This window comes from Balaenoptera acutorostrata, chromosome 1 (genome assembly GCF_949987535.1).
Source record: "Balaenoptera acutorostrata chromosome 1, mBalAcu1.1, whole genome shotgun sequence".
NCBI lineage: Eukaryota > Metazoa > Chordata > Mammalia > Artiodactyla > Balaenopteridae > Balaenoptera > Balaenoptera acutorostrata.
The window spans coordinates 171,346,865-171,360,622 of NC_080064.1; the positions used below are offsets into that span (position 1 = coordinate 171,346,865).

A 13,758-nucleotide genomic window follows, 5' to 3' on the forward strand; every position below is an offset into this window, starting at 1 on the left:
AGATTTAACAGAAAAGTTTCCCTAAGTCATAAAAATTTGACTGAAATACTGAAAACTAAATTTCTTTCTAAAGTCATACTGTGTGTTAGCATATTAAAATCTCTGAGAAGCCCTACTGTCAAGAACCCTATTTAATTCGACTTTCCAAAAGGAATATTTTGGAAAATATTCACCCACCACCATCAGAGGCAGATAGTACAATGGATAAAACCTTATTCTGGAGCCTAACTGCCTAGGCTTGAATCCCAACTCCACCACTTGGTGGTGCTGTGACCTTGGTCAAGGTATTAATCTGCAGACACCTCGGTTTTCTTATCTGTAAAATGGGGCTCATGGCAGCATCCACCTGGAAGGGTTGCATGGAGATTGAGTTCATGTGAGTAATGTGCTCATCATGGAGTAAGCAGTGTGTCCAGGGAGCTATATTTACCACCACCCCCAGGAGGAGTGTTCCAAGAAGCAGTAATTTTTGTTTGTAAGCTAAACTTCTTTGTTTTTTTGTTTCAAGAACCAATAACCATGTGCCCGAGTCCAAAAAGAAAATTATTTTCCCCTTCAGCAACAGGTTGTGTGAGATTTCTACAGAAAGATTTTAATGTGTTTATTCAGATTAGTCATATTATCAATGAATACAAAGGAGTAGTATGTGGAATGCAGGGCAAAGCACTAGACAAGGAGAAAGGAGATGGTGATTCTAGGTTAACTTCCACTAAATGACTGTTGACCTTGGGCACGTCACTAAACTTCTCTGCATCTCAGTTCTCACATATTATAATGAGTATTGGCCTACATGGGAGTTTCATTAATTCATTCATTTAAGATGATCTTCAGTTCAGGACAGTTTATAAATCTAAATACACTGTTTTCTAGGTTTTACACACACACACACACACACAAAGTATGTAGTTACATAAACCTTGTCCACTAGGTTGTAGGATAACTATAAAGAAGAATCATGCTCTCTTCAGTTAAAAATTTTACAGTGCCTAAATATTCCCTCTACAGCTGGAATAGAACATGCACTCAATAAATGTTGAATGAATGCCTCTTTAACAGCAATCAACCCTTATCCCTTCATTCAAAAAAAGTTCAAGACCCCTATGATGTAAGACACTATGCTGGGTACAAATAAGTTTACGTATTTCTGGAAAGCTATTAGTTTTACCTATAAAGAGCTTGCAATTTAATTTGCAGTATGAGAATCAGATGATGACACTAATTGTTGCAGTTTCTGTTCACTACCTTTCAATTTGAATCTCATAATTCAAGTGAGTCTCATGGTATTATTTTATACAGCAGCACCATGCTATGAACATTACTATAAAAAGGTGTTTAGTAACTATGATAGAAGAGATGGCAAAATCAGTATATTACAGTGAAAGCAAGTATGTTCTAATCAATTTTATGTAAAATTTTAGATTAATAAGAATATCTATTAGATGAAACCTTCTTGACGAGTTGGGGGAAAAAAGCATGTTTTAGAGCTGATTTTTAAAAATCAGGTTATCAATTTCCTTTTATTAGAAGACATAACTATTTTCCCTTCAAATGTAGCCTCATCCAGTCTTTAAAGTGACCAAAAGTGTTGATCTCTACAAACAATATAAGCGTAAATAAACATCTTCTATAACTGCTAATTAAATTTCAGTTCTCCTCTTTACAGACAAAAGCATGCTATGGATCATAGACATTTTCTCTAAAATCAGAATATCCCAAAGCACCCTGCCCTAATCGAATGTAATCTATTTGATCTAGGCTGCTCTGAGATGGGGAATGTGAATACGGTGCTCATTGAATTTACGCTGAGTATTTAACCTTTGTGAGAAGAATGCAGAAACTCTTGTGAATAAATTATTAGATCTTTAGAATCCCAAAATAATTGTGCATTTTCATTGTTTTTTCTAGTGATTGCTTTATAACAGTTCCTCCTCTATTGGCATCTTTTTATCAGTAATGTAACATAGGAACTTTTCAAGGACAAGAGTGGAAGACAAGGGCCCACATAAATGGCATGCATGATGTGACCAGACAGACGATTAGCAAGATGTCTTTAGTTTGCAGAGAGAAGGTTTCATTTTCATAGGTCTAAGAAAATGTTTTAAAAGTCCTCCCCTTCTTAGCCCCGCTGTAAACTGTTCCTATTGTAAATGATACTTAATTTGCAGGTGTCTGCCTAAAGGCAGGTCACAGAAAGTCAATGAAAATCAGGGCAATCTCAGCAACAGAAATTAACCTGAAGATCATGGCAGGTAAACATATATTTCAGAGAGCATTATTCCAACTGAAACAATCAAACCGGACTTCAAAAAATGAACAGAGACTTAAAACAACAAAAGCAACCAACAGCATCTATTTTAACATTGCAAATTTCTTAGATATTACAGATGTCACCCAACAGTGCGTGCATTTGCTTCCCATATGTGAACAAAACTGAGGCATCACAAGATAAATTTGAATGGAATGTTAATCTTCACTTTAAATTTTTTTTCTTTTCCTAGCTGACGACACAATTTTAGTATTATCATAACGGAGCTTCTGGCTGGAGAAAATTAAATTAATGGATGGATAAAAAAAGCTTAGAAACTTAAAAAAAATAAACAACTTTCAAATATCTATACTTGATGGTGTCAAGAGCCAAGATGAATGTATTTCAATTGCAACTTCCAAACTAAACTCACAAATTACTACCATTATGCTAAGTGTTAGCTACCCCACTGTGCAGTTTTGCTTTGTGAATTTTTACCTTCCTCTATGAACACTTTTAGCCACTGATCGCACAGCCTTTCAATGTTTTCTGCCTTTTCCTTTAAATAAACTGGCTCTGGCTCCTTCCATCTGGTTCCCCTTCCGTCAGCAACCCTGCACCTGTTCACACCTCCTCTCCTGTTGGATTCCACTGAACATTTCCTCCTCTGCCAGGGCTATTCTGGCACTCGCAACCTTTCTGTCATTCAATCCATCTGTCAGAAGTGAACTTTGTTTACCGCAAGCTTCTGCTTTCTTCTTCAAGAAGCAAAGCCCCTCAAGGTCATTGTCAAATGAACTGTCGGTATGGATTTAAATCCTCTACCGCTAACCAGCAGAAGATGAAGTTCTGTTGTGTAATGTACTTGTGAAAATTACTTTTGGGTTCGGGAAGACAATAATTTGGAGTCAAAGTAGTAAGACATAGTGTTTTAATGATCATTTGTAAAACCAGACGGCTGATATGTATTCCCTTCATGTGTGTCTGCACTTCTTATTATATCAAGTATGAACTATGTATAAGAAGCAAAATAAAAGTTTTAAAGTGAAATCAAAATATCATAAACAAGTTTACACTATGTAAAAATTGCTTCATACTATATAGCATTAACTTGAGGAATAAATATTTTCACTAATGAATTAGCCAAGGGAAAGAGTATTCCAATTAAGAAATTTTACACTGAAATGCTTAAAATGTACAAATATGTACCACTTCAATTATAAGCTATATATTAACACACAGCTCCACTAGTGCTTTGAAAACCTTAACCCATGATATATAAATCAATTCATGTATATTTTAAATTCCATCATTTAAAAAATAAACAATTCTGCCTAAATAATACTCAGATATATGTTGCCAAACAAACACATCATCTATCTAAAGAAATGCAGTTGTATCAATAGGCCAGTTTTGTGAAAGAAATAAACTCATAGGAATTAGGGGAAAATGATACTCTCAATTAAATTTACTCTGTGTCATCTACAGCTATCAAGTACTTGCCCTACCTTCATAAATTGAACATGAAATTACTTTATGTTGAATTATTCACCACTATTTTAGACAACTATATTCTTTAGGAAAAAGGCAAAGCAATGACTCGACTCAAATTTCTTATAAGAAAAAGGAAGATCACTTTTTAGGAGAAAATATATTTTAACCAAAGCACTGTCACAAATGTAAAGCTAAAAGGCACTTTGTTCACAATGTTGCTTTTATAATTCAGAAGAATTACCCCAAGATTTAATCTTACTGCATGTGCTTTTATGAAGTAAAATTAATCAAGTCTGTAAACTTTTCTATATTATTTTTAGAAAAGATAATAAAACATTTTTTCACTGCCACATAATTGAAAACAGGTTTTATTAATAAAATGAGTCTAAAAACACACAATTTAAAATTTGAATCTTAGGTTTGGACTGATTAAATGTAATTTATTAAAAAAGACTTTGTCAGAGAAATTTTTCAGATGCGTTTTAAGAATATTGTAATACTAAATATAAAAGTAAAAACAAAAACCAAAAAACGATAGCTCAAAATCCAAGTACAAAGACATTATTTTTTAGCTCTAATTTCAATTTTATTACTAATCTCCAAAATACTCTATATCCTATAAATCACTCTTAGGTAATATATATAATATAATTTAATATATGGATTTTGAACACAAAATATGAATTCTAAGAGGTGCTTTCTCTTTCATCTTCCTAAAACGTAATTTCTAAATAATTCCATTTTATGTGGAAAAAAATTCAAAAATAGTATCTAATTTACCCAGCAAGTGTGTTAACATTGTTCCGGGTATTTTTTCCCTTTAGTGTAATCTGTGCTTTGACGGTAGTTTGGTTACCTGGATCCCTGCTTCTGAATAGCATGGAAAGAATACTGCTAATTTGATCACTTCTACGGTCTGATTTGCTATATAAAAGAAAGAAGTATTAGCAAAATTCTAGTTTAATAGAGGCTGCTTAAATTACCGTGAAGGAACTCTTCATTTTTAGCAAATTGCGTTTGAAAAACGCACTAGTAGGCTTGTTTTGGAAAATTTGTATAATAAGAACATAAATAAAAACCACTCAGTTTAACATCACTGATAGTCACACACAGATGCATGAATGTGCGCACACACACACACACACACACACACACACACACACACACTTTTCCCCTCCATAAATACGTAAGAAAAAGAACAGGGAAATAATACCACGATTACTTTTACAGATTAGCTAATTTAAGGAATTCAAAGACTACTGTTAATGTTAATTTGCTTAATGTATAACATGCTTATTTTATCTCTTAAATAGAAAACACTAGGAAAAAGTTTTAGATAGTTTGCTACCAACACGGGAAACACAAATGTTACAGAAAAAATAAAGAGGCATTGAAGCAATGTTGCCGGGTTGCACTAGAGAACGGGAAAGCCGTTTCTAAGGGCACTGCCAGGTAAAGACCAAGAGCTGATGTCGTTCACATTCTTTAACATCAGTTTTCCTAAAACAGCATAGGGATGTAGGATGGAAGGTAAAATATTTAAACTCCTTAATAAAGAACTGACCTTAATTTATCTACATTCTGAATGAGACTAATAGTTCTGCTTTTCTAAGAACTGAAAATGATGAAAATACTATTATTTTCCTCTGGTTTATTGATTTTTCTGCCTATATATTCATGAAGTCTTTTAATACCAGAGGATATTCATTCTTCCACCCCCTTCCTCAATTACCTTAAGGCAAGACCTTCTTTCAGATGTGGAAATATTTGCAGGACTGCAGGACAAAGAACTGAGACATTTTCATAGAGTTGATCAAGGGGGAAAAACGGATTTGCAAGATTCTGTTAAAGAGTAAGAAGAGACTAAATGACAACTTTAAATCTGCCACAATCATTTACTAATGTGCTGCTATATCAAATAAGTCTAATTTTTTGACAGCACCAAATTAGATTTATTGCAGAAACTGCTGCATAAATAGCATATGGCTATGTTATACCACCTATTTCAAATCCTGGTAATGTTTCCCTTCCCCCTTCAAAATGAATAAATTGAGCCAAGCTACAAACCTCCTGCGAAAAAAGAAATATACTAGTTCAAAAACAGATGTAGGCGATCTGGATTTCTTTGTTAAAGTAATAGTTTTAGCATGAATGTCCCACCTCTATATTTAAAAAAACATGACTCCTTAATAAGTTATTAAATTTAGTAAGTCAGTTTTCTCTTCCATTTCTTTCAGAATGACTTAATTTGATTTTTGTTTTAAGGTTTTAGGTTCTGAATTATGCTTACATTTTGATGTTCAATCCACAGTTACACAGGGGAAAAAAGAAGGGCAAGTGGCTCTGAATCAAGCATGGCTTAAATCAGGTTATGAGAAATTATTAAGCACAAATGCATGTATCGTATGGCTGCTTTTGGTTTTCATTTGTGAAAGACGTGGTAGAAATCATATCAGAAAGTCTTCCCTAATTTTAACTATAGCTTTGATACTGCAAACTCTTTGATGCATAAAATATATAAAGTGATCATTCCATGTGCCACACTATACACATTAGGACGGCAGAAACGTACAAACTGCAAAAATCAAAGTTCCATGAAAACTGGGATTGAAAACTCACACGACAATTCCGAGATGGGCAATTCTTCCTTTCTCAGTCTCTACCCGGATACCCACCCTACCCCCAACTGTGATGCAATTCAACTCAATTTTTCTTTTTGAACAAAAGTTTCAGTTCTTCCTTAGATGGGAAAGACATTGCAAGGTCTTATCTCAGACCAATGGGCACACCACTGCAAACATCATGGCACTCGGCTACCCCGCAGACTCCCTCTCTGTGGTCAGTCTTCCCAGCTGCCCTATCTGTTACTGTCTGATTAGTTCTGCTAAGGAGCCCCTCCCCTGCCAGCTTTCGGTGCCATCTGTTCTACACAAGATGGCTGCTGCCCAGCAACCTAACACTGCCCTCCTACCTGGCACCCGGCTACCATCCTTACCCCAAAGTGCTAACACAGGTTCTCACTGCTGGCAGCGTCCGGATTTCATTACTACTACTTTGACAAGTGCAGGGTTGTTTGTAATTTCTCTTTTATCCTGATTTTGATGGTACAACCACCTCCCACTGATTCAGTTTGCTTCAGTTTTGTTGCTCACAGATTTTACTCTCCACATTAATCTCCCTCTGGCATGTTACTGCATCTGTTCCCTTTTTTATTATTAATTTTCAAATTCCCACCATTTTTGACAAAAAGGAGGTAATCTACACTCTGTTTCTGCCCATTTCATTTTCTTTAATTTGGAAGATAAGTATGAAAGCATGCCAAAGAAGTTAATTCTCCGTTAACAGTTTATTTTCTGGCATCCCTAAGCCTTTGTATATGAAAAACAGATAGGAATAAATGTTGACTGAATCACAACAACATAGTCGGAACCATTCCTGAATTTAATGAAAAGCAAACATATGAAACAGCATTTTTAAAGTTTATTAGTTATATGAGTTGTCTCATGCTGTCATTCTTCCACTTTTAACACTTTTAATTCTTTGTGGAAATTAGTCTGAGTGCAGGATCTGAGTTTGGGTACATCTATAGTTCTGACATGGGCTCTATTTTCACTGTAGATTAATTTTATTATTCCTTAATATAATTATCATCTTTCTTCAACCCAAACATTGATGATTAATTCACTTGCAGATGATTGCGAATAAATGCCTCATTTCAGAAATAGGCTAAGAATAGAGAATTGCCATCAGTGCAACAAAGCAGAGCTTAAAGAGCCCCTAAGTTGTGGAGCTGCCTCCATTAGGTCTTGTTTAACAAACAGTTAATATCAGGAATGGCAAGATGGTTTTTCCTCTAAAGACAAAGAGGACTACTTAAGATTTAGAAAATAGGAAGTCATATATTTAACAATATATGTGTCCCTCTTTGTGTCCCTAATTTGTCGTCACCACCACCACCACCTTGCAAAAAAGGACTTGAGTAATTTGATCACTGTCCTAACATTTTCTAGATTGAGCAACACATTGTGACTGATAATTAATTTTACATGAATTCATATTAATAGCATAGGAGTCCCTGAATAGATGAGCAACACCTCAGATTTACAGAAACCTGAATGAGTTTAAATGATTTTCATACTCACATATATCCTCATAAAATCACAGTAGAGATCTGTAGGAAATAAAGTACAGTAGGAGATTTTTCCCAAGGCGACAGAAGATAATCCTAAACAGACCTATGCCCAGCCAGGTGAACCACACTTCAGATCTGCTATTGGAAGACCAGAAAATCTAGAACACTGCTAAAACCCACTTATAAGGCCCCAACTTGAACACTCCCTAATCTATCTCTTGCATATATTCCAGTAGTGACTTGTTACTTTATTTTATATAATTCTTTTGTGGGTACAGTTATATTTATAACTACTCCCTTAACACAGGGTGCATTCTTTTGGTAAATCCCTTGGTCAGCAATAGGCTTCTTGGAGGTAGTCACACATAGGTGTCAGAGGGATAAGTTACAAAGACACAGTTACCCTCCCTGCAGGAATTCCTTTGACACTCTCCCTGTGCCCCACCCTCCCCATCGCTTGGTCAGGGCAGGGGATGCTCAGCCCTCCCACAGGTGACCTGCGCTTGCTGGGGAGAGGCCACACAGACCCAAGGTGAAGCAGTCTTTGCTCAGCTGGTCATCGGCTCTACAGGCTGCTTCCAAACATTTTCTGACCTCTCTTGTACCCACTCTGAGCTCCTGAGTTCAGGGAACTGTCTCCTCTGCTTGTCCAATCTAATAGAGTAGTAGCTTAATAAAAGTTTGTTTACTTCATTTGGGCCCTGGTCCTCCATGAGACATGGCCCGAGACGGGCACTGAGGAGACTGGATATACTCCAAGCCTCCTCTTTTCTCAGCATCCTTAAAACGAGCTTTGATTCCAGGATTTACCAACCAATGAATCACTCTACGATCTACTTGTGGGTATCAGGGAGACATTAAATTACAAGTGAGTAATGCCTAATACTAAGTTGATGATCTTTTATACTTCTTTTAGCTTAAATTAGTATTAGAGAGCAGAGCTTTCCTGCAGAAAATTATTCAGACTTAGGGCTACTAGGATAACAATTCTGCTCTTGCTTTTTTTCTCCTATTTTCATTGAACTTGATGTTCATTGTTTTGAATCAGGCAAGTGGTGTGGACAATGCCTTCTCAGTTTCCTCTGGGCTTCTTCAGAGAATGAATTGGCAGCCACCGCCACCATGCTCCAGGCTGTGGGCCTGTGAGGCAGGGAGAAGAGTACATCCCCAGCGTGGATTTTCATTGCACACACATTCAGGCTTCACAGACTGAGAGAAGCAAGCCAGGGAACGTTAAGCAGAACCTTCAGAGACACATTCCCTGGCAGCCTCTGACTCTAACCTCTCCTGCCCCGGGTCACGCTGAGACCAGGGTTCTCAGCCCATCAAACAGGTGGAGCAGAGTGGGCTTGGGCAACGTGGTGCCCACCAGAGCAAAATGAAATGCCTTGTCTTTCCTGGCTCTCTGACAGCCTGTTCCCTCTGATACTGGGTGGGGGAAGGAAAAGAGGACGCAATTTAAAACAGTACCAAGGCTGTCTATTTCAAGACTTGAAGATGTTGGTTGCACATATATCCATTTAAAATTATTTTTGACACGTTCTCTGCTTAATTTATTCATGAAAGGAGTATAAGAAAAAAATGAGCTTAACTTTTAAATGGAAACTTAAGGCTAAGAATTCCTCAATAATTTGGAAAAAAAAGATACAGTTCACTATGGAATAGCAAGAATACATGTCAAGGTTATACCATTCCCTTCAAATGAAGAGATATTGAAAGCTTGGTCTCTTGACCTAAGCTAGTTGTCACCTGAAGAAGAGTGCAGTTCCTTCTGAATTTTTCACTAACAACAAAGATGAAAGGCACGTTTATCCAGCATTTACAGAGATCTTGTCAAACAGCCTGCTGATGAACTTGGTGCTGGAGACACAGAGATGAAAAAGGCCTGCTTCCTGGCCCATGAACTGAGAATTTACAACCCCCAAAGTATTTCTATTTAGCTTTGAATTATGTTTTTATGCTTCTATGTGAATATGAATCCAGATCACAGGTTCTAGAGTTTGATGGACCCAGTTCAAACTCTGCCTCCTCATTTCCCCTGCCCTCCTTCCCCCTGTGTGACTCCTTGTCTCACCCTTCCAAGACTTGGCTTCCTTGGGCTTGTTGTTCTGACTGAGAAAGCAGGGTGTCTCAAGCTTCTTGCATAAAATATCTAATCTTTTACAAAGCATTAGCTTTGTAAAATGCAAAAAAAAGAATTATTAGAAAAATTTTTTTTAATTTAAAGATACAAAAAAAGAGCACACTGACCATGTACTTGGATATTGCGGCAATTTAAAATGATAAAAACGTTTCCAAACACTCTAACCTTTGGATCTATCTTGCCACAGAGTAGTAACCTACAGCCCACCACGGACCACACTTACTATAGTGCTGTTGTAGGAAAACAAGGCACGGTGCTTGGCACGTGCTAAACATTCACCTATGCATCCTTTACATCTCTCTTTTTATATTCTAAGAGTTCTTTAAATAAAACCACAAAGCATCTCTGTGGAGAACTGATCATGCTTCCTTGGATTTATGTTGACAATAGAGAAATCTCTCTCAAACCAACATGACAGAGATGGACTCCTCTTTCTCTTTCCACTTGCAACCATCTCTTAGCCAAAGGAAAAAGCAGGGATTGTTAAAAAGACAATAGAAGGGACATCTGCTGCTTTATTTACTCAGGATCCTGACAACCTTCCCCTAGTAAGAGCACCTCCCCTTGCTTAGTACAACTCTCTTCCCTTACTCTTGAGGTTCTGCCAAGGCTGCCAGCCACAGCACCCAGAAGGGTGTGTGTGCACATGAGTCAGCTTTGAAATTTGAACTGAAGGTTCTGAATTGGAAGTGGAGGAGCCAGGACGTCACATTCTTACGGTTTGAAGTCAAGGGCATCGCCTTTATGTCTAGTTCAGATTGAAGGATGTGGCTCTATGCTGGGGAAGAACCTGAAAGAACGAGCCAACACTCAGACAGGAGTCGAGCCCTGCGACTGACAGAAAATAACTGCACAATGGTGCCGCCTGGAGTCCCTGGTCCCAGAAACCCCGAGGCCCCAGTCGCACCTGGGTTTTACATGGTCTGGTTATCAAACTAATAATTCCCCCTTTTGGGGTTTCTATTACCTCAACCAAAGAGTCCTGACTCATACTGGTAATCTGAGAGGTCAAACCACTAAGAATGCACTTACCAATAGTTATTAGGTGGAAGCTAAAGGCTCTGGAATGGAGGCCTTAATCACCTCTCCCCAAGTAAAGCACCCATCATAATCGGATAACCTGGTGACTTCTCTCTTATACTCTTTCTCACTTTCAAAAAGATACAAACACTATAGCTCAAGTTGCTATCTCTCGAGGTCATAAGGTCAAATCATCCCATCTAGATCACAAAAGTAGGTCATAGCATGATACGTATTTTATGGACCTCCCTTAGATTTCTGCTCTGAGAAGTGCTTTGAAGCACGTACCGTTAAAAACGTTATTTATGTAAAAGGGGAAATACACATTTTAAAGGTAGCCCTGCTGATATAAGCTAGAGCCTAATATGTAATATCATAAAGTAATCTGCCCACATGTATGTAAATGGTAGTCTTGTGAGAGGGATTTAAATTCTATAGCTTTTTAAAGATGTTGGGACATGTCAAAAACAAATATGTGAAGGAATTTCCACTTTTTAATAAAAGCCTCTCTTTCCTCTTGGGTAAAAAAGGAGTGAAGTAAAGGAGCTGTATTACAATGTGTTAAATGACTAAGGCAAATGATGAGCCAAAGGACACTGCTTCTTAGGAAAAGCATAAGCCAAGACTACAATTCACTGACAGGTATTTATATCAGTGTATAAGGGAGCAGCTAATACTAATCTCTATTATAAATTTACGTTACAGATTTTCTTGGTTGTCTTTTAGAAACAATCGCATTAATCCATTTCCCTACTAATTCACATAGAACTACAGCCTGATGGATAACTGTATAGGCTTTGCAAGCAAATTGCTGGGTTTCAAATACATACCAGCTGTGTGACCTTAGACGAATCGTTTTGCTTCTTTGTGCCTAGTTGCATCAAATGTAAAACAAGGAAATAATAGTCTGCATCTTACAGGGCTATTGGGAGGGATAAATGAAAAGCACTCAGCTCAGTTCCCAGAGCACAGGAGAGGTTCGGTAAATGATGGCCCCTTGCCTTTAGCTCCTACCTCTATTATTATTTTTTAAAAAGCTACTTCATGTGGCATGGTACCAGGCAGACCCTAAGATGAATATATTCTTAACCTCAGAGACTGATACTTGTATGTATTTAATTTACTCTCATGTATGCACGTGTACCTCCCAAATGCCATTTTCCCCTCTGGAATTTCCCATGAAACTTCCTTCATTTCCATTTTCCTATATCCAAATGCTACCAAGGATGACTAAGAAATTACCTGTCCCTCTGTCCCTGTAATACTTTATCTGGAATCTCCCTTCTGGATCTTATCATTTATCTTACCAACTCTTTGTGTATTTTTTTTCTTCCCCACTAGCCTATAAGCTTCTGAAGGGCAGCATCTGAAGCTATTTTATATTTATATCTCCCATTATCCCTAGCACAGTGTCTTGTAACAGGAAACGTTCCATGCAGAGTGAGCAAATACATGAACAGGTATCTTTAAATGTACTTCGAAGTTTGTTATTGAAAAGAAAGAAGTTGTTTGACTACTACTAGCAAAGACATAACTGGGAAGGGAGTAGCCTTGTTTTTGTTTTCATGTATACTGGGCTATGTATGCTTAATGATCATGTTTATTAGGCACTGGTTTCAAACACTGTCAGAGGGGCCATCTTTTAATTACAGAGACCTCTAATTTAAAATCCTGTGTGTGTGTGTGTGTGTGTGTGTGTGTGTATGTGTGTGTGTGTCTGAGGTTTTCAAGTGAGCATATTTAGGGGAGAGGCATACTACACTTTACCAACCCTACTTGAATTGTTAGAATGGTTATCATTTGATTCGGCTATGCTTAAACATGTATGTGCATACTAAGTTAAAAATGAAAGAAAAATTACAGAATCATAACATAGTATAATATGTACAAGAAAAATTCCCAACAAAAATTTTCAATCTTATCTCCATGTCATATTTTTTACCCTGATATACCTGATAATACATATATATGTATATATGTATATATTTGTTTATTTATATATCAATACTGGGCTTTGAACAAATAGTCGTAAACTTGCAATATATTAACCATTCCTATAATAATGACTTATTGAGCTCCAACTCTTTGCAAAGGGCTGAGGTAGGTGCTCTGAAAAACATAATATTAATAAGGCCTCTCCTCCCACTTGAGGAATAATGCATTATAGAAGGGAAGACTAGCAGGTACATAAAAACTTCAGAATATGAATTTATTTTTTTCAGATTTTCATTTTTCCTGTTTTGAGGAATTTGTTCAGTAGTAAGAAGTGCCTTCAGCTCTAAGTAGGAAGGATGATTCAGGGGGAAACATGCTCCCTCTGGCATGGGTCATCAGGGAGGACTACAGTGGAAAAATCAGGATTTCAGGGAGACCTGGAAAAGAAGGTAAGATTACAATAGGGCTAGAGAAGCTCAAAGGGGTATTCCGGGTGCAGAGAACAGTAAAAGGGGAGAACAGTCCAAAAGTTGAAGGAGGGTTGCATCTGCTTAAATCACATGCTGGAAATCAGCGTGTGAGAGGATGAAACTGGTAGCAATGAAATAAAACCAGAAGGTTGGGAGCCTGTCAGGCAACCTTAAATGCTGAGTGGTCTGGACCTTCTACAATAGCATGGCACCAAGGAAGGTTCTGAGAGCAGCTACCAGAGTCAAGACAGTGCTTATGGATATCCACTTAGCAGTGGTTGGCACAAGAGATTGGAAGGATGTTAGGAGAGTATTTTCA

The 13,758-nt window shown here is 37.3% G+C and overlaps 1 protein-coding gene across 5 annotated transcripts in view; it reads right to left on the bottom strand.

Annotated features, from left to right (window-relative positions):
* Positions 1-13,758, bottom strand: part of SDCCAG8 (SHH signaling and ciliogenesis regulator SDCCAG8) — a 261,877-nt gene that overhangs the window by 106,187 nt on the left and 141,932 nt on the right. Inside the window, exon 14 of one of the 5 annotated variants that reach the window (XM_057550139.1) lies at positions 13,358-13,406. The exons of the other annotated variants lie outside the window; for them this stretch is intronic. Within the exon in view, the coding sequence (XP_057406122.1) occupies positions 13,397-13,406 (10 nt within the window). The 3' untranslated portion in view covers positions 13,358-13,396. Of the gene's footprint in view, positions 1-13,357; positions 13,407-13,758 lie in introns of those variants that run through there. 5 annotated transcript variants of the gene reach the window in all.